General features: G+C 39.1%; 1 protein-coding gene across 1 annotated transcript in view; it reads right to left on the reverse strand.

Moving 5' to 3' along the window:
• LOC117668248 (actinia tenebrosa protease inhibitors-like) overlaps positions 1 to 19,128 on the reverse strand; it is a 35,380-nt gene that overhangs the window by 5,568 nt on the left and 10,684 nt on the right. Inside the window, exons 5-8 of the mRNA XM_087875570.1 lie at positions 16,800 to 16,898; positions 15,595 to 15,687; positions 5,893 to 5,943; positions 3,794 to 3,970 (exon numbers count right to left, since the gene is read on the reverse strand). Coding sequence (XP_087731696.1) covers positions 3,794 to 3,970; positions 5,893 to 5,943; positions 15,595 to 15,687; positions 16,800 to 16,898 — 420 coding nt within the window. The remainder of the gene's footprint in view (positions 1 to 3,793; positions 3,971 to 5,892; positions 5,944 to 15,594; positions 15,688 to 16,799; positions 16,899 to 19,128) is intronic.

Raw genomic sequence — 19,128 nt, forward strand, 5'->3', positions numbered from 1 at the left:
TACTAGTGGGGAGGTGTGGGGTGCTGGCTTTGTTGCTGTGAGAGGGTTGGTTGCCAGTGTTGTTACATCTTGATTAGTTGATGGAGTTGATGTTTGCAGATTAGTCGGCTGTTTCGTAACATCCTGTGTGGGTGAGGTCCTTGATGACAGTGAGAAGCACCTGTGAACACTTATTGAGTCATATGCTCAATGGGGAGACCCCATCTCATAATCATATTCATAAGTTTATTTGTCAAGCATGTATAAAATAACAGGAAAAAGTATAAACATAATTTGAATACATGAAAAGAGTAAGTAAAAAGGAATATTAGGACAGGGATGGTAGGCACGCTGGCTCACTTATGCACGCCCCTTACAGACCTCTTAAGAATGGGGTGAGTTCAACAGTAGACAGTCTAATGTGAAAGTTTTGGGGGCTTGGGAAAGAAATCTCAGAATCAGGTAGTGCATTCCAGGCATTGACCACTCTGTTACTGAAGTCATATTTTCTGCAATCGAGTTTGGAGCGATTTACCTTGAGTTTGTATCTATTATTTGCTTATGTATTGTTGTGGTTGAAGCTGAAGTAGTCGTTGACAGGAAGGACATTGTGGCAGATAATTTTATGTACTATGCTTAGGTCAGACTGAAGTCGGCGTAGTTCTAAGTTGTCTAAGGCCAAAATTTGGAGTCTGGTGGCATAAGGTATTTTATTGCGGTTAGAGGAATGGAGGACTCTTCTTGTAAAATATCTCTGGACTCTCTCAATTGTATTTATGTCCGATATGCAGTGCGGGTTACAGACAGATGAGCTGTATTCAATAATTGATCTAGCAAATGTTTTGTATGCTCTAGTTAATAGTACAACATTACCAGAGAAGAAGCTATGCAAGATTAGGTTAACAACTCTTAATGCCTTTTTGGCAATGTTGTTACAGTGGGCTCTGGCACTTAGATCTTTACATGACAGAGTGAGGGTCATCTACAAGGTCATGTCCATCTAATTTGTATTTTATGTTTTGATTTTTTTTATCAATGTGCAAGACAAAGCATTTGTTGGTTGAGATTTGAAGTTGCCACTTGTTAGACCAATCTGACACATAGTCAAGGTCTTTTTGAAGGGTAGTTGCATTGTTGGTGGTGTTGAATAGTTTAACATCATCAGCGAAGAGAACACAGTTGCTTTTAATATAATCACAAAAGTCATTTATGTAAAGTATGAAGAGTGTTGGACCTAAAACACTGCCTTGGGCAACACCGCTATTAACATGTACAGGATTTGATAGAGCGCTTCCTATTTTGACCACTTGTTGACTGTTTGACACGGAGGCAGCTATCCATTTATGTAGGAGTCCAGAAATGCCATAGGATTTTAGTTTTAGAAGTAATTTGTTGTGTACCACTGAATCAAAAACTTTACAAAGTCTATGTAAACTATGTCTATTGCTTTGCCCTGGTCGAGATGTGTAGCCCATATTTTTTGCAATGTAGTAGTTGTAGATTACAGGATAATTTTTTTCTGAAACCAAATTGTTTGTTAGAAAGCAGGTTGTTTGTCTCTAGGTGGAGGGTAATAGATTGGTTAATGATTGATTCCATGACTTTGCAGGTGATGCAACATAAAGAGATTGGTCTGTAATTTTCAACTAGGCTAGGGTCTCCCTTTTTGAAGATAGGAATGAGCTTGGCTTGTGACATTGGTAGGGCAAGATGTTGGTACTGAAAGATTTTTCAAAAATTATGCTTAGAGGTTCTGCAATTGCAGTGGAAAGCTTTTTTAAGAAGTATGCACATAGTCCATCAGGTCCAATAGATAGAGATGGTTTTCGATTGTGTAGTGCCTTTTCAACATTGTCTTCTGTAAAATCAATATGTATAAGATCACCATAATCGTTGTAATTGTCTGTAGTATGACTGGGAAATATTGGGTATGTGTTGTTGCTGTTTACAAAGACTGAGCCGAAGAACATATTAAAGAGATTGGCTTTAATGGTTTCATCAATACAGTCTTCATTGTTTGGTCCTTTTAGGGGTGGGATGGATCTCGAGTCTTTAAGTTTGTTGTTTACAAAATTATAGAAGGCACAGGTGGATTTTGTGTGTAGAAGGTTTTCTTCTTGCTTGAAGTGATAATTGGTGCATTCAGTCTTTATTTGTTGGCATAAATTTTTGTAGCAGTTTTTGAAGTTAGCTACATAGTTTTGTTTTTTCGCCAAAAAGATGTTTTTCTGGATTGTAATTTCCTTATTGTTATTGGTAGTTTATTTTTTCTGGTTTTGTGGGATATTAGTGGTACGTAACGTTTAATGATTCCTTTCATCTCGCTATTGGAACTACACCACTGCCTGGAAGCAACCCAGATGTCTTCAGTGGCAAGTGATAGTTAGAAATCAAATTTCTGGGAAGACCAAGGTTTTTTTCCCTCTTTTCTGTACTCCCATGGGTTCCATGTGGCCAACATGCCATTGGTACCACCCACAGTATTCCCTGTCCCATCTGATTTCATTAAAAACGTGCCTTGACTAATGATAAAAAGACAGGAATTTATTTCTAGTAATGCTTCTGGGGCCCATATGGATTTTACAGAAGTTCTTACAAAATAAAATGGAAGTGGCTGAATTGTGTGGGTGTGGGTGTGGGTGTGTAATAGAGAGGGGGGCGAGGGAAGGAGAGACAGAGAGAGAGAGGGAAAGACTAAGATGGTAGAAAATACTGTAGGAAGCTAGAAAAGTAAGCCTCTCTCTCTGCTTTTGAGGAGATGACCCACAACTCCCATGAAGCCATTGTTTGGGAGTTTCCAAAGGGTATTCTCAAAATTCCAGATCTAAAAAATAAGGGGATCTCACTGGTATTCCTTAATGGGCAACTCTTCCTGATAATACACTCAATCTATATTGTGATATTTTCCAACCCTAAGGTCTCCAGATATCTTAGAACTACAACTCTCAACATTTTCAGCTAACCGAGCCTAGTTGCTTTGCTGAAGACATCAGGAGGAAAGATCTTTGAACTTTCACACTGTGTAGAAAATGTACAGTAGCACACTGCACATTTTAGTACAATTTTAAAAGACACTGTTTTTTGGGGGAGGGGTATCTCTCTCTCTCTCTCTCTCTCTCTCTCTCTTTCTCTCTCTCTCTCTCTCTCTCTCTTTCTCTTTTCTTCTCTTTCTCTCTCTCTGATAAATATGCAACTATCCAGAAACATATCCAGAAACAGTCACAAAATGGTTTCTATCCTAGAAACAATGACCTCAAAAAAAAGAGAGAAACGAAGTTTATCTCTGTATAATGAAACAATAGAGTTGGAAGAGATCTTAGAGGTCTTCTATCCAACCTCCTGATCAGGCAGGAAACTATAAACCATTTCAGACAAATGGTTGTCCAATCTCTTCTTTAAAATGTCCAGTGTTGGAGCATTCACAACTTCTGGAGACAAGTTTTTCCACTGATTAACTATTCTCACTGTCAGGATATTTCTCCTTAATTCTAGGTTGCTTCTCTCCTTGATTAGTTTCCATCCTTTGTTTTTGTCCTGCCTTCAGGTGCTCTGGAGAATATATTGACCACCTCTTCTTTGTGGCAGCCCCTCAAATATTGGAACACTGCGATTGTGTCACCCCTAGTCCTTCTTTTCATTAGACTAGACATACCCAGTTCCTGCAACCATTCTTCATACGTTTTAGTCTCCAGTCTCCTAATCATCTTAGTTGCTCTTCTCTGCACTCTTTCTAGATTCTCAACATCTTTTTATATCGTGACAACCAATTAATTAATTAATTCTGGGTGGGGGATATAAAATTGTTTCAACATACCAAATGCATCACAGTCCTTGCTGCATTCGTTGAAGGTCTGAAAATTATTTGCATTGCCTCCGCAACCACTGTAAGTAAACGATCGGCATCTCTTGTTGTGTGCATCATAATAATAGCGAGGAATTTTACCCTTGCACCTTCCTTTCCTGGCCCATAATTTGCATTTCCAAGGTGTTTCTAAAAGGAAAACATAGGTGTTGGAAACTAAAGCTCTGAGACTATTTTTTTTTTATGTCCTAGTTTCACTGAAAGGAATACAGTAGCACTAGCACTTAGACTTATATACCGCTCCATAGTGCTTTACAGCAGGGGTGAAATCCAGCAGGTTATGACAGGTTTTGGAGAATGGAAATTTTGAGTAGTTTGGAGAACTGGCAAATACCACCTCTGGCTGGTCCCAGAGTGGGGTGGGAATGGAGATTTTGCAATATCCTTCCCCCAGGAGTGGGGAGGGAATGGGGATTTTGCTTCTCCTGCCATGCCCACCAAGCCACGCCCACTAAACCACACCAAGCCCACCAAGCCACGCCCACAGAACTGGTAGTAAAAAAATTTGGATTTCACACAGCATTATCCCAGCAGGTCACAATGTCAGGATATTGCCCCCAACAACCTGGGTTTTCATTTTACTGACTTCAGAAGAATGGAAGACTGAATCAACATTAAGCTCCTCAAAATTGAACTCCAGGCTTTGGGCAGAGTTAGCCTGCAATACTGCATTCTAACTATTGTGCCACCATGGCTTCTACAGTAAATCCCCATGCAACTGGTCATCAAAATGCAGTGTGATGCAGATACTTGGGGACAAGGCTTGCAGAGATGCTGGGCAGGAGAGCATGCACTGTGGAAGGAGCAGTTGGAGTGGAGTATTTGCAGCAAGATTTGTGAAGGCATCAGGAAGCTTTCCTGGAGAAATGGCAGCTGATGGACAGGAGAGGTGACAGCAGAAGAAATGGGAAGCAAGAGAAAGATCACATATGTTCATTACAGCTTATTGTAGGATGAGTAGACATAATCCAAGCTAGATAGTCCATAATCAGAAAACACACAATGTCTTCAAAATTACCAAGGGAAGAGTCAAAGACTTAGTCAGGAACACTTTGAGGTTGAAAACATAGCAGGAGTCAAGAGCAAGAATAAACAAAGTGCAAAGCTAGAAAGTGCAAAGTTGGTTTCAAGCAACAGAAGGTAGTCCTGGCATGGTTTAAATCTTCTTCCTGCCGGCATGTACAGCTGAACCTTTCCTTGCTCAATAGTTGCCAATAAGGAGGCTCCAGGCTTGTTTGCAGAGTCAGAATCCTGCTGGTGAGGTCCTTATTTAATAGGATGTGAGATTCTCGGGATGGGGAGGAGGTTCTCCCTGCTTCTTGACACCCAAGATGGCTAAATCAGGATCAGTGCTGGCTGAGGAGGGACCCAAGAGGGTGTCACTGTTTGTTTCAGCAGCTGTGGTGACATCATCTGGCCAGATCTAATCAGCTCATGTCTTGGAGCCCTGACTCTGAGACCATAACTGTATTAGTTCTTGTCCAATCCTCTGACATCTCACAGAATAATACTCCAATATTTTCCAAAAATGATTGTTATTGGTTCTAAAATCATGCTACTCTTTCTCTACCATCAGATTGACTGACTCTCAACCCTTGTGCCTGTGAAACAGATGCTCTATTCCTAAACTAGGGTCCATCCCATCATCAGGCTAACAGGGCTCACAGTATTATAAAAGAAAAGTGCCCTGTATATTCTATGCCATGGAAGGAAGATCTCAGCTACTCTTCAGATGTAAACAGCATACAACCTGCTTCACGCCAGCAGGAGATATAAACAGAGAAAGGAGGTTATCAGAAAAGGAAAAGGTGGTGCAGAAAAAGAATAGCTGTCCCATCCAGTTTGTCAAGTGTCATTTTGGGTTCGGTTCTAACATCGCAGCACCCCAACACACTAAGACAAGTTCCCTATCCTTTCCATATATATCCTTTATGTCCTTGTGGAAATGTGACTCTAGTAATGAGATTATCTTGTTTATTTAAAGGCGCCCACACCAACAATAAATTATGAATCCCCCGGAGTTTGTTGTGCAGGCAACAATGGACTCTTACTTTTCCTCCATTGTATATCTCCCACGATATTTTCCCAGGTAGAAAAGAAGCCTACAAATAAAAATAGAGACAGCATTGTTAGTAGATAACAATGTGGGAAGAGGGATCAAAAGAGGGCCTAGCTTAGAGTTATTGCACAGCCACAAGAGGCATAAACTTGACCTCCTCCATGAAGTTTTATCTGGTCATTCCCAGGAGAAGGCAAGCAGTGTGGTGAGATTCTTGAACACAGGCAATATACAATAAAGTTACTGATTTTAGCTACTCATGAGTGGCTCTGGTTTCTTGTGCCTGACAACAGTGAGCTTAAAATGACATCATTTATTTATTTGATCATTTAGACCAGAGGTGTCAAACTCAAGGCCTGTGGACTGCAACTGGCCTGTGGGGTGCTTAGATCTCGCCCACAGGGCCACCCTGGAAACAGTGAAGGACCAGGGGCGCGTGGCCAGCATCCACAGCAAAACAGTGCTTTCTTCGGGGGCTCCCGAGGGATCGTCTATATCGCAGCCATCTGGGGGTCTTTTTTGACCGAAGCTGTCCTGTAGTGACAGTGAACAAGAGAGGCACAGACTGGCAGGCACAGGGAAGTTGCAAATTCCCATGCTGGTCAGAAGAAGCCTCTCAATCAGATGGCTGAGAAAACAGCCAGCGACAGCTGCTACAAAGCTGGGGCGGCCACAGCAGAAGCGTGGAAGTAAAGGGAAGTTTGGATCATCTGGGTGAGATGCTTGCTTTTCTTAAAAATACAAGTTTCTTTTCATATCCTCCTGGAAATAGCTAAAAGAGGAGAAAGTGGCAAAAAGAGAGGAGGGGAGAGTGGACTTGTGTCAGCTTCTCTACCTCCAACAATACAGCAGCGAGAAAAGTGGGCAAACCCAAATGAAAGAAGACAAAATTAAATGAATTAGCAGAATTGATTTGGACAATAAGAGAACAAGAGCAGAAAGCCTGATTGAGTATTTTTAAACTTTTTAATCTTAAGAAATGAAATTGAATTAAATTTAAGTGATGGAATGAATTGTTTTTAAAAGGAAAAACTTTTTCTACTACTCCTGGGTGAAAATAAACTGCAGTGCCACCTAGAGGCACCACTAAAAGGATAATGAACTGAATAATAAAGTTAAATGAACAAGACATGACAAGAATGACCTTGCTAATGCTTGCTGAACTGATTAGAAATTGTTTGGCCTAATAGACTGAGGTACACTGAGAGCCTTGTATCTTTTGAAATTTGCAAAAGAAGAAGTAACAGGAAAGATTATTGACAACTCCCATTCAGTTTGGCTTTTGGGATTTCTTTTTCTTTTTCCTTTAGTTGTGGATAATAGAGTGGAGATTCTACTTGTTAATTTCTAGTTCCTTTTTCTTTCTTATTCAGTTGCTTTTTTAACAATTGGTTGGACTGTGTTTTTCTTTTCTTCTTGTTGTTGTTATTTTTGTCTGTGCTTCTTTTTTGTACACAGACATTCCTCTTTTTTTTCTTCTTTTTTTTCTGGCTTGTTGGCTTTTTGGTCTAGTTAATTCCTCACCAGAGGAAACTTGGACTAAGGTTAGAAAAACCTGAAGATTAAGATCATGAATGTTGGATTTGGATTGTAATTTTCTATTTTTGTATTGTTTTATTTTTTGTTATCTCTCTTTGTCTCCTTTTTATTTTTATTTTTTCTTTTTGGTTGGTTGGCTTATTTTTGTACTATTACTTTTTTCTTTTAATTCACCCAACAGGGTGGATTAAATATTTGGATTATAAATTCTATTTGGATTATAACCTGATGGATTATAATATCAAGACACTACAAGATGAAGAAAACAACATCTGCCTTCAACAGCCTCGGCAACAACTTCTAGCCCTGCAGCTCAGAGAACATTGGACACTATGACTATGCAACTGGAATTAAAAAATATGATACAGGCATTTTATGAAGACTTCAAAGAAAGAATAGGCAAATTAGATGAGAGAATGGAAAAAGTAGAAGGGGAATTAAAAGATGTCAACGGGATAATTGAAAAAAAAATGAACAAAGGTGGAAGAAAAAGTAGAATCAATGGAAAAAAGAGTGGGAGAGCTGGATGACAGACTTATTAATAACTAATAAAAACCAGGAAAAGACTATTATTTCTTTAGAAATGGATCGTACAGATTATTATCTAAGATTTCAAAACATAGGAGAAAAGGGGAAAATTTAGCTGAAATAATGGCAGAGTTGTTGGCGGAAGCAATGGAGGTAACTAAAGAAAAGATATTGAGTGAGATCAATGAGATTTTTAGAGTACATATGAGAAACAAATTACCATGAGAAACAAAGCAATGAGAAACAAATTACCTAGGGAGGTGCATGTAAGATTCACCAAGAAAGCAATAAAAACAGAGATATTACAGATAGCAAGAAACAACCCAATAAAATATAAAGGCAGAGAGATAGTGGTGTTGAAACAAATACCTAGAAGAGTAACAGATCTGAGAAAAGAGTACCGGTTCTTGACAAAATGTTTAATTAAAAAAGGAGTGAGCTTTAGGTGGTTAATACCGGAAGGAATATTGGTGAATTGATTGGAGCAAAGACACAGATTAGACTCGCTAGAGAAGGCAGAACTATTTTATGATCAATATTTGGGACTACAAGAAAAGGAGAGATTGAGAGAGGAAAGAGAGATTACATACCAGGAAGAAACAGTGAAAGAAAAAGATGATCAAACAAGAAAAAAGAGCAATAAGAGAAGGGGCAAGGCTAAAAGATGTTAAAGAACAAAGAGAGACAAGAACAACAAGATCAGTAAAGACTATTAATAAGTAAACTATGGAGGAAGAAATAAAAGCAATATTGATAAACATAAATGGATTAAATTCAGCAATAAAAAGGAAAAGAACTTTAAATAAATTGGAAAAATTAAAAATGGACATAATATGTTTACAAGAAGCTCATATTAGAAAACAACATAAAAAACTTTTGGAATACCAAAAATTGGGAGAAGTATTTACTGCACTGGCACATCAAACTAAAAGAGGTGTAGTACTATGCATTAAAAAGACACTAGCACCTAAACAAATATTTGCTGATGAAGAAGGGAGGATTATTATGGTGGAAGTAACAATGAACTATAAACAAATACTCCTAGTGGCAATATACACCCCAAATGACAATCAAGAAGATTTTTATGGAAAATTATACAGAAAAATAATTGAAGTTGAGTATGAAAATATTTGCATGACAGATGATTTTAATGCAATAACAGAAGTTGAACTGGACTATAAAACCACAAAGATAAATAAGAAGCCCAGAAAAACTCTTCCAAAAGCCTTTTTTTACAATGGTGGAGGAATTAAATATCCAAGATGTTTGTAGAAGAAGATATCCGACAGAAAAATGATACACTTTTTATTCAAATAGACATATGTCATGGTCTAGAATAGATATGATGTGGATATCAACTGATTTATTAGTTAATATACAAGATATAAACATTGAAGCAAGCACATGGGCAGATCATAATCCGATCACAATTATATGGAAGGGACAAAAAAAGAGATCAAGATGGACATTAAATCAAACAATATTAAATGAAAAAGAGTTTCAATAATTTATGGAGAAAGAATAGACTTCCTTTTTCAGAGAAAATAAAAAGGAAGATACTTCATTACAAAATGTGTGGGATACAGCGAAAGCATACATTCGAGAATTGGCAATGACTTATTTGGGAAAAAAGAATAAAAAGAAAAGACAAACTCAAAAAAATTCAAAGAGGAGTATAAGAAATTAGAAATGGAACTACAGAAAGATAAGAGGATTAAATAAGAGGATTAAAAATCAAATGGACCTTAAAAAACATGAATTGAATCTAATTGAAAAAGAGGATTTGGCACTCGAAATAAAAACTTCTAAGCAATTTTTTTTTTGAAAATGCAAACAAGCCAGGAAGATGGTTGGCATACAAAATGAAAAAGGAGAGAGGAAAAAAGTTAATCAATCAACTAATAGATGAGGAGGGAACTATATGCTATCGAAATGACGAAAAGAAGAAAATAGTACAGAATTATTATGAGAAACTCTATAAACAAGACACAATATCAGAATAAAGGATAAAACAATACCTAGAAAAATCTGAATTACCCAAAATACCAGAAGATTATAAAAAAGCATTAGAGGAAAGAATAACAATGATAGAACTAACAGAGGGGACTAAAAAACAAAAGAATGGCAAAACGCCAGGCCCAGACAGATTGCCAGCAGAGCTATATAAAATATTACAAGATGTAATAAGCAACACAATGCTGGAAGTATTTAATGAACTCCTGATAGAAGCGAAGATACCAAACTCATGGATGGAGGTATATATTACTCTTATGCCAAAAGAAGATACAGACCTGCAACAAATAAAGAACTATAGACCGATTTCCCTATTAAATGCAGATTATAAAATATTTGCATCAATAATGGCTGATAGATTAAAGAAATTGTTCAAAGAATTTATACACATGGACCAAAATGGTTTCCTATCCAAGAGACAGATTAGAGATAATATGAGAATAATTCTGAATACTTTGGAATATTATGAAGCATATCGAGAAAAACAAACAGCATTGATGTTTCTTGATGCACAGAAGGCGTTTGACAACGTAAATTGGCAATTTATGATAAAACAACTACAGACTATGGATTTTGGGGGGAGATTTATAAATACGATTAAAACAATGTATTATAAGCAATCAGCAAAAGTGATGGTAAATGGAGATATGACAGAGAAGATTAATATTATGAAAGGCCACAAGACAGGGTTGTCCTCTATCGCCATTATTATTTGTGTTGTGACATTAGAGGTATTAAATAGAAATATAAGACAAAATGAAGAGATAAAAGGTATTAGAATTTAAAAAGAAGAATATAAACTACAGGCATTTGCAGATGATTTAGTCTTTATTTTAGAGAAGCCACAAGCAGTTGGGCCAAAATTAATAGAACAAATAGAAGAATATGGAGAAGTGGGAGGGTTGAAAATCAATAAAGAAAAAACAAAAATATTGGTGAAAAATTTCTCAGAGAAACAGAAAAAGGAGTTAATGGAGAAATTGGATATTCAGATTATTCAGAATTCAGTGTATTATGCAAAGTGTATTATGATTAAGGAGGATAATTACTACAAATCGAAAAGACAAACCGATACAGATTTGGAGAGATGGAAGAATCTACAATTATCAAGAAGAATAGCAACAATTAAGATGAATATATTAACAAGATTGTTGTTTTTATTTCAAACCATACCGATAAAAATAGAATTATTATTTTTTTGAAAATCTTAATAAAATAATAATGAAAATTATATGGCAAGGGGAAAAAGTGAGAATTATTATAAAAATGCTACAAGATGCAAGACTCAGAGAAGGGTTTGGACTACCAAATTGGGAATTATATTATCAGGCATCAACATTATCATGGATGAAAGAATGGATTGAATTAAGAAACACAAGGTTATTGACATTGGAGGATCACGATCTGCAACTGGGTTGGCAGGCTTTTTTATGATATGGGAAGAATAAGATACATAGTTACTTTCAAAGACATTATGTAAGAAATGCAGTATGGGAGAAAGTTAGAGAAAAATGTTATTTGAAAATACCAATATGGCTTTCAACAACGGAAGCATTAGTACATTCAAATATTATTAACATGGGAAATATTATTAGATATAAAGATATTTTATCTGAAAAGGGGGAATTGAAAACGAAACAAGAATGAGAAGAACAAGGGAGTGATATGGAGTGGTATGCACAATTGCAAATACAATTGAGATTTGAAAAAGATGCAAAGTTATACGGTTTTTATTTGGAGATGACAGAGTTGGATGAGATATTCACAGGAACAAGTGAGAGAATGATGAAAAAATTGTATAGTTGCTTACTTTCTATTAAATTAGAAGAAGAACAAGTAAAAGAAACAATGATAACATGGGCAAAAAACTTTGGATACACATTAGAGTTAGATAAATGGCAACAACTATGGGAAAGAAACTATAAGTTAACAATGGCAATAGCATACAAAGAGAATTTGTGTAAAATGTTTTATAGATGGCATATGTTTAAAAGATTGGCAAAAATATTTAAAGATAAATCAACTAAGTGTTGGAAATGTCACCAGACACCGGGATCGTATTACCATATATGGTGGACATGTGCAGAAGCGAGAAATTATTGGGCAAAAATTCAGATTTAGTTAGAGAAAATGACTCAGCAACATATTGACTTAAAACCGGAGCTCAGTATTTTACCTGAGAAAATTAGTAAAGAAAATGTATATTTGATTATTCATGTAACAACTGCAGCGAGAATTGTATCTGCACAAAATTGGAAAGCGGAAAAAATCCATACAGAGGGAGAGGTGATTAAGAAAATATTAGAATGTGCAGAAATGAATAGATTAACATTAGCAATTAAAGGGAAGGAAGAATCAGAATATTACAACATATGGGGCAATTTTATTATTGGATAGAAAATGAATATGGACAAAAAGTGGTGCAAAATTAAATAAATCCGGAAGAAAAATGTTCTAGCAGGAGATATATTAAATTGAAATGTAAAAGCAAAGAAAGCGACCAGGTGGTTCCGCCCCAGGCGCCTGATGGATCCTGAGAGATTCCAGATGGAGCTTGGGCCATTTCCTGAGGTTCTAGCACACGACTCGGCTGAGGACTTAGTGGCCACCTGGGATAGGGCGGCGGCTGATGCTTTAGACCGAGTCGTGCCTTTGCGGCCTCTGACCCGACGCCGGTCTCACCTGGCTCCTTGGTATACTGAGGAGCTGAGGGAGATGAAGCACCGGAAAAGACGCCTAGAGAGCAGTTGGAGGGCTAGTCATTCTGAATCCGACCGAACACTGGTAAGATCTCATATTAAGAATTACCTAGTGGCGATAAGAGTAGAGAAGAGTAACTACTTTTCTACTCTTATTGCGTCATCAGATAATCGTCCAGCCGCCCTGTTTAGGGTGACCCGCTCTCTGCTCCATCAAGAGACACGGGAAGACCCCTTGGAGGGTAGAGCTGAGGATTTTGTACAATATCTGTATGACAAAATTGCTCAGATTCGTGAACAGCTAGACTCTGACTGGATTGATCCAGAGGAGATGACAGGGGCAGGTCCTGAGAATATTATTTGGGAAGAGTTTGATCCTGTGACTCCCGAAAGCGTGGACAGGATACTGAACAGACTAAATGCGACCACATGTTTATTGGACCCGTGTCCATCCTGGTTGGTACTGGCCTCCCAGGAGGTGACACGAGGCTGGCTCCAGGAGATTATAAATGCTTCTTTGAGTGAGGGTGTCTTTCCCACTGTCTTGAAAGAGGCGGTGGTGAGGCCCCTCCTCAAGAAGCCCTCCCTGGATCCAGCTGTATTAGCAAATTATCGTCCTGTCTCCAACCTTCGCTTTGTTGCAAAGGTTGTTGAGAGTGTGGTTGCACGACAACTGCCTCAGTACCTGGATGAATCGAATTATCTAGATCCGTTCCAGTCGGGATTCAGGCCCGGGTACAGCACAGAGACAGCATTGGTCACATTGGTTGATGATCTCTGGAGGGCTTGGGACAGGGGTTGCTCCTCTGTCCTGGTCCTACTAGACCTCTCAGCGGCTTTTGATACCATCGATCATGATATCATGCTGCACCGGTTGGAAGGGGTGGGGGTGGGGGGCACTGTTCTACAGTGGTTCTCCTCCTTTCTCTCTGACCGGTCGCAGTCTGTGTTGACAGGGGGGCAGAGGTTGACCCCGAGGCTCCACAAGGATCGGTCCTCTTGCCCCTTCTATTCAACATTTATGTGAAGCCGCTGGGTGAGATCATCCGTGGTTTTGGGGTGAAGTACCATCACTATGCTGATGACACCCAGCTGTACATCTCCACCCCAGACCACCCCAATGATGCCCTCGAGGTGATGTCCCGGTGCCTGGAGGCCGTACAGATCTGGATGGGAAGGAACAAACTCAGACTCAACCCATCCAAGACCGAGTGGCTGTGGTTTCCGTCGTCCCGATATAGTCAGTTGGCGCCATCTCTGATTATTGGGGGCGAGTCGTTGGCCCCCACAGATGGGGTTCGCAACTTGGGCATCCTCCTGGACTCACGGCTGTCTTTTGAAGAGCATATGACGGCCGTAGCCAGGAGGTCTTTTTATCAGGTTCGCCTGATTCGCCAGTTGCATCCCTTTCTGGATCGGGACTCGTTACGCACGGTCACTCACGCCCTTGTCACCTCACGCCTGGATTATTGTAATGCTCTCTACATGGGGCTCCCCTTGAGAAGCACCCGAAGGCTCCAACTGGTCCAGAATGCAGCCGCGCGGATGGTAATGGGAGCAATGTGGCGCTCTCATGTAACCCCCCTCCTGCGCGAGCTGCACTGGCTCCCAGTGGTCTTCCGGATGCGCTTCAAGGTTTTGGTTACTATCTTTAGAGCGCTCCATGGCTCAGGACCAGGGTACTTACGAGACCGCCTCCTGCCACCAATAGCCTCTCACCGACCAGTTCGCTCCCATAGAGAGGGACTCCTCAGGGTGCCGTCGGCCAAACAATGTCGACTGACGGCCCCCAGGGGGAGAGCCTTTTCTGTGGGGGCACCTACCATCTGGAACAGGCTTACCTCGGAGTTACGAAACATCCAAGACTTATGCATATTCCGCCGTGCCCTGAAAACATTTCTATTCCAACAAGCTGGTCTGGCCTAACTCTCCCTTTTTAATTGGCTTTTAAACTGGCTTTTAAATTGGGTTTTAAAGCTCTTTAGATAAATTTGGATGTTTTTAATCTTTGAGCCTAAATTACTTAATCTATTTCTTAATAGTTTTTAACTTCTATATGTATTTGTATTTATTATGGCTGTTCACCGCCCTGAGTCCTTCGGGAGTAGGGCGGTATACAAATATGAAAAATAAATAAATAAATAAATAAATAAATAAATAAATAAATAAATAAATGTATATATTATGATGACACAAAAATTTGTACCCAGATTACACACTGAATGATAAATGATCTAATGCTTGTTTTAAAAAATAAAAAACTTTTTATAAAAAAAGAGAAAGAAACAGTGAAGGACCGGCCCATGGTGCCGCTGCCAGCAAAAATAGAGCTCAGGAGGGCCCAGCACGGCTGCCACGGGCTCCATTTTTGCTGGCACAGTGCTCCCCCAACATGTGTGAAATTGAGCTGGCCATGTCCCCTGGCCACACACACCCCAGCCCCACAAGGTTGAACACAACCCTGATGCGACCCTCAATGTGATCGAGTTTGACACCCCTGATTTAGACAGCAGAGAGGTCAAGGATGAAATGAGAAAAGCAAGAGACACTAAATCTTTATCAATTAAAGAGAACAAAAGTGATATCGCTAAAGTAATGCAATAATTATTAAATTACTGTGCTTGGACCCAGTATGTGAATAATATTAAATTGAAAGCCTTATTTATGGGTTAATTAAATTTAACGATTCTAAATCACAACTTCTAACTTTTTACGCTAGTGATGACACAGTCAAGAGGATTTAAAATGACACAGCATAAATAAATTCAACAGGCATTTTAAAAATCAGTTTTAAAAAGTTTAAGAGGGAAGAGGTTCAGTGGCCTTACCAAATCTTTTACATGTGTAATAACAGTCCAGCAGATTTACAAAGTTATTTTTATTGCCACCACAACCTCCATAGACGAAGCTCTTACACGTATTGCTCTTGTAATCGTAGTAAAAATTCTCAAAGTCTTCATTACATTTTCCCTTTTTGGGTGGTAGTTTGCATTTTCGAGGCATAAATACTGGGAGGAAAGAAAAGGGGAAAAAGAAAAAAAGGTGTGTCAGACACATTAATATGTCTTATGAAAAATGAAGATATCAATTTTGAGTTACATCTGAAGTGCTTTAAGCTTATTTTTGAAAGAAAGAAATAATAATAATAATTTAAAACAATGTTTCCGGATTTCCTGCAAAATGGCAGGTCTTCATTGACTTCATGAATAACTAGCTGAGTCCTACCACAACATGCTTCACTGATTCCTGAATAAAACCATGGGAAGAACGGGGCAGTTCTGAGCTATAAACTCATTAAATGCCTGGATTCACACAACACATGAAACCACAAAAACTAATCAGTAGATTATAGATGTGTGACTCACCCATTTGAGTGCGTTTTGCTTGTTGTGATCTGGTTAAGTAGGTTTCTATGATACACTTTACTGCAGTTCACTAGACCATATTCATGAATGATGTTATCTGCATTCACACAACACACAGTCCCATCAACTAACCACCCAAGTTGGGTTTTTGTTCAGAACATTAGGCCATATTGTGTTAAACCAGATTGTGGATGAGTGCAGCTAAGTGCATAAGTGAAAAATGACAGAGCCTCTCTCAAAGTGTTCTGCAACAACTTTGCTCAGCACAATGACTAGTTATGGTTCTCAATCTGTGGTCCACTCCACAGATCTCTGGTTGGGCTTCGATGTTGTAAAGGCTTGAAGAAATGTTATGATTTAAATGTTGAGTTAAGCCTTGTTGGTCCAGGGCCACAAAAGGTATTTGAAGGGGGTCCATGGTGCAAAAATGTTGAGAACCACAGGTTTAGACACTTCCCAATCCACTTAGTTATTTATAAAACTTTCCTTTGTTTCACATGAAGTGACAATCCACCCGTTATGACATATTCAACAAATCCAGAATAACGGAATTGTGAGAACAATGTGAAAAAAATAATACAGTTCTGGAATCCCCCAAAGCAAGAAATGAATGAAAGAAATCATGCAAGAGTTGCACAAGTTTAGCTGAACCCGAAGCCCTTTGCAAAATTTACAGTCTCTAAAATTATAAAAGTTACAGCCTGGATGCATTTCAGGCAGTGTCTGAAAGGAAGCACTTTGCCTATAAACTGTACCTTTCTGCACAGATCCAGGTATGTTAAGTTCCAAGAGAATTATAAAATAGATGATGGTGCCCCAATTCTGCATGGCAAGTGCTTGCTTCCAAGTATCTCCTTAATATTGCGTCTGAGAAAGGAGCCGATTAACTTTCAATACTCAGGGATGCTTTGAACCTGTTCTATTTTAGTTCATGGTATCCTGTATTTTAACTGCTCTTCAGTTAAGGTTGATTGCCTTTTAGTTCAGGACACCATGGAACCATTAAGTCAATCAAGTGGCCTTCTTACTACCAGGTTTCCAGCCCACAACTGATGAACAGAACATCCTGTTCTTTCCAAAGATGATGCTAATCCTCAGCAAAATCATACCCACACTCCCTATGACATTCACATCCAGGCCACAGTGTTCCTCAACTTCCTCTATGTTGTATATGCAAAAACAATTCTGTGTACCTTTGTCTAATAGAATAGAATAGAATAGAATAGAATAGAATAGAATAGAATAGAATAGAATAGAATAGAATAGAATAGAATAGAATAGAATTCTTTATTAAAGACAAATTCCTTGTGTGATTGGACACACAAGGAATTTGTCTTTGGTGCATATGCTCTCAGTGCACATAAAAAGACAAGATACATTCGTCAAGAATCGTAAGATACAACACTTAATGATAGTCATAGGGTACAAATAAGCAATCAGGAAACAATATCAATATAAATCGTAAGGATACAAGCAACAAAGTTACAGTTACACAGTCATAAGTGAGAGGAGATGGGTGAGAAGACTTATTGTAATAGTAATGCAGCCTTGTGAATAGTTTGGCAGTGTTGAGGGAATTAAAGTCAAGAGCTTCATCATTCTCCATGATCCGTTATGCTCCTGTATGAATTCACCTTGTTGTTCATCTAAGAGCTGCGGTGGCATAGTGGTTAGAGTGCAGTACTGCAGGCTACTTCTGCTAATTGCCGGCTGCCAGCAGTTTGGTAGTTCAGTTCTCACCGGCTCAAGGTTGACTCAGGCTTCCATCCTTCCAAGGTCAGTAAAATGAGGACCCAGATTGTTGTGGGCAATAGGCTGACTCTGTAAAACCACTTAGAGGGGGCTGTAAAACACTGTGAAGCGGTACATAAGTCTAAGTGCTATTGCTATTGGCAACTGAACACATTGATTGGGAGCTCACCTACAGTAAAATAATTGTCATTAACACTACCTTCAACGCTTTGTCTCAGCTTAATAACCACAGTAATAGCAAAGATTAAGAGTTGGTTACAATCAGGGTTTCCTAGAATCTGTTGGACAGGATCTTATAAATCAGGGGTCCCCAACCCCCGAGCCAGGGCCCATTATTGAGCTGTGGTCCATTTGGAACAGGACCGCATAAGCATTGGGTGAGCATGCACTTGTGCAAAGTTCCATTTGTGTGAGTAGTGTGCACTTGCATGAGTGGTGGGCATTTGTGTGAGCAACTGTGTGAGTGGCGGGTGCTCTTTTTCGTGCACAATGCTCCGTGTATGTGAGTGGCGGCTTGTGCAAATAGAGTTCATGTGCCTGCTGCTCACATGGAACCATCCCCTCTCTACTCCTTGCCAGTCCACCAAGCTGGAAAGTTTATAAATCATGATCAATCCACATTCACTGGCCCTCTAACTCCAGTCTGAAAGCTAGTGGTAGGGTGAAGTCCATGTGATTTCTAAGACTATTCTACTTCTTAACTGCTCTTCCTGTCTTAAAATGTTCTTCATATTTATTTTACTTTTCTATTTTTCAAATCTGGTGTCAGGTTCCATGTGTCCAAATGTTGATTACTTGACTGTGGGAATGTTGCAACAGTCGTAAGAGCAAGGACAGGTCATAAGACACTGTTTTCAGTGTCGTTGTAACTTCAAATGGTCATTACATGAATGGTTATAAGTCAAGCACTTTAACAGGTTAACAGAGTTGGAAGGGACCTTATAGGTCATGTAGTCCAACCCCCCACCCAAGCAGGAGACCCTACACCATTTCTGACAAATGGCAGTCCAATCTTTTCTTGAAAGTCTCAAGTGATGAAACTTCTTAAAGCAAGCTGTTCCATCGGTTGATTGTTCTCACTGTCAGAAAGTTCCTCCTCATTTCTGGGTTGAATCTCTCCTTGATCAGTTTCCATCCATTATTCCTTGTCTGGCCTTCAGGTGCCTTGGAAAATAGCTTGACCCCTTCCTCTCTGTGGCAGCCCCTCAAATATTAGAACACGACTATCATGTCTCCCCGATCCTTCTCTTCACTAGACTAGCCATGCCCAGTTCTTGTAACCATTTTTCATATGTTTAAGTCTCCAGTCCCCTAATCATCCTGGTGGCTCTC

This window comes from Pantherophis guttatus, chromosome 9 (assembly GCF_059756535.1).
Source record: "Pantherophis guttatus breed Tessera chromosome 9, ASM5975653v1, whole genome shotgun sequence".
In the NCBI taxonomy this organism is placed as follows: domain Eukaryota; kingdom Metazoa; phylum Chordata; class Lepidosauria; order Squamata; family Colubridae; genus Pantherophis; species Pantherophis guttatus.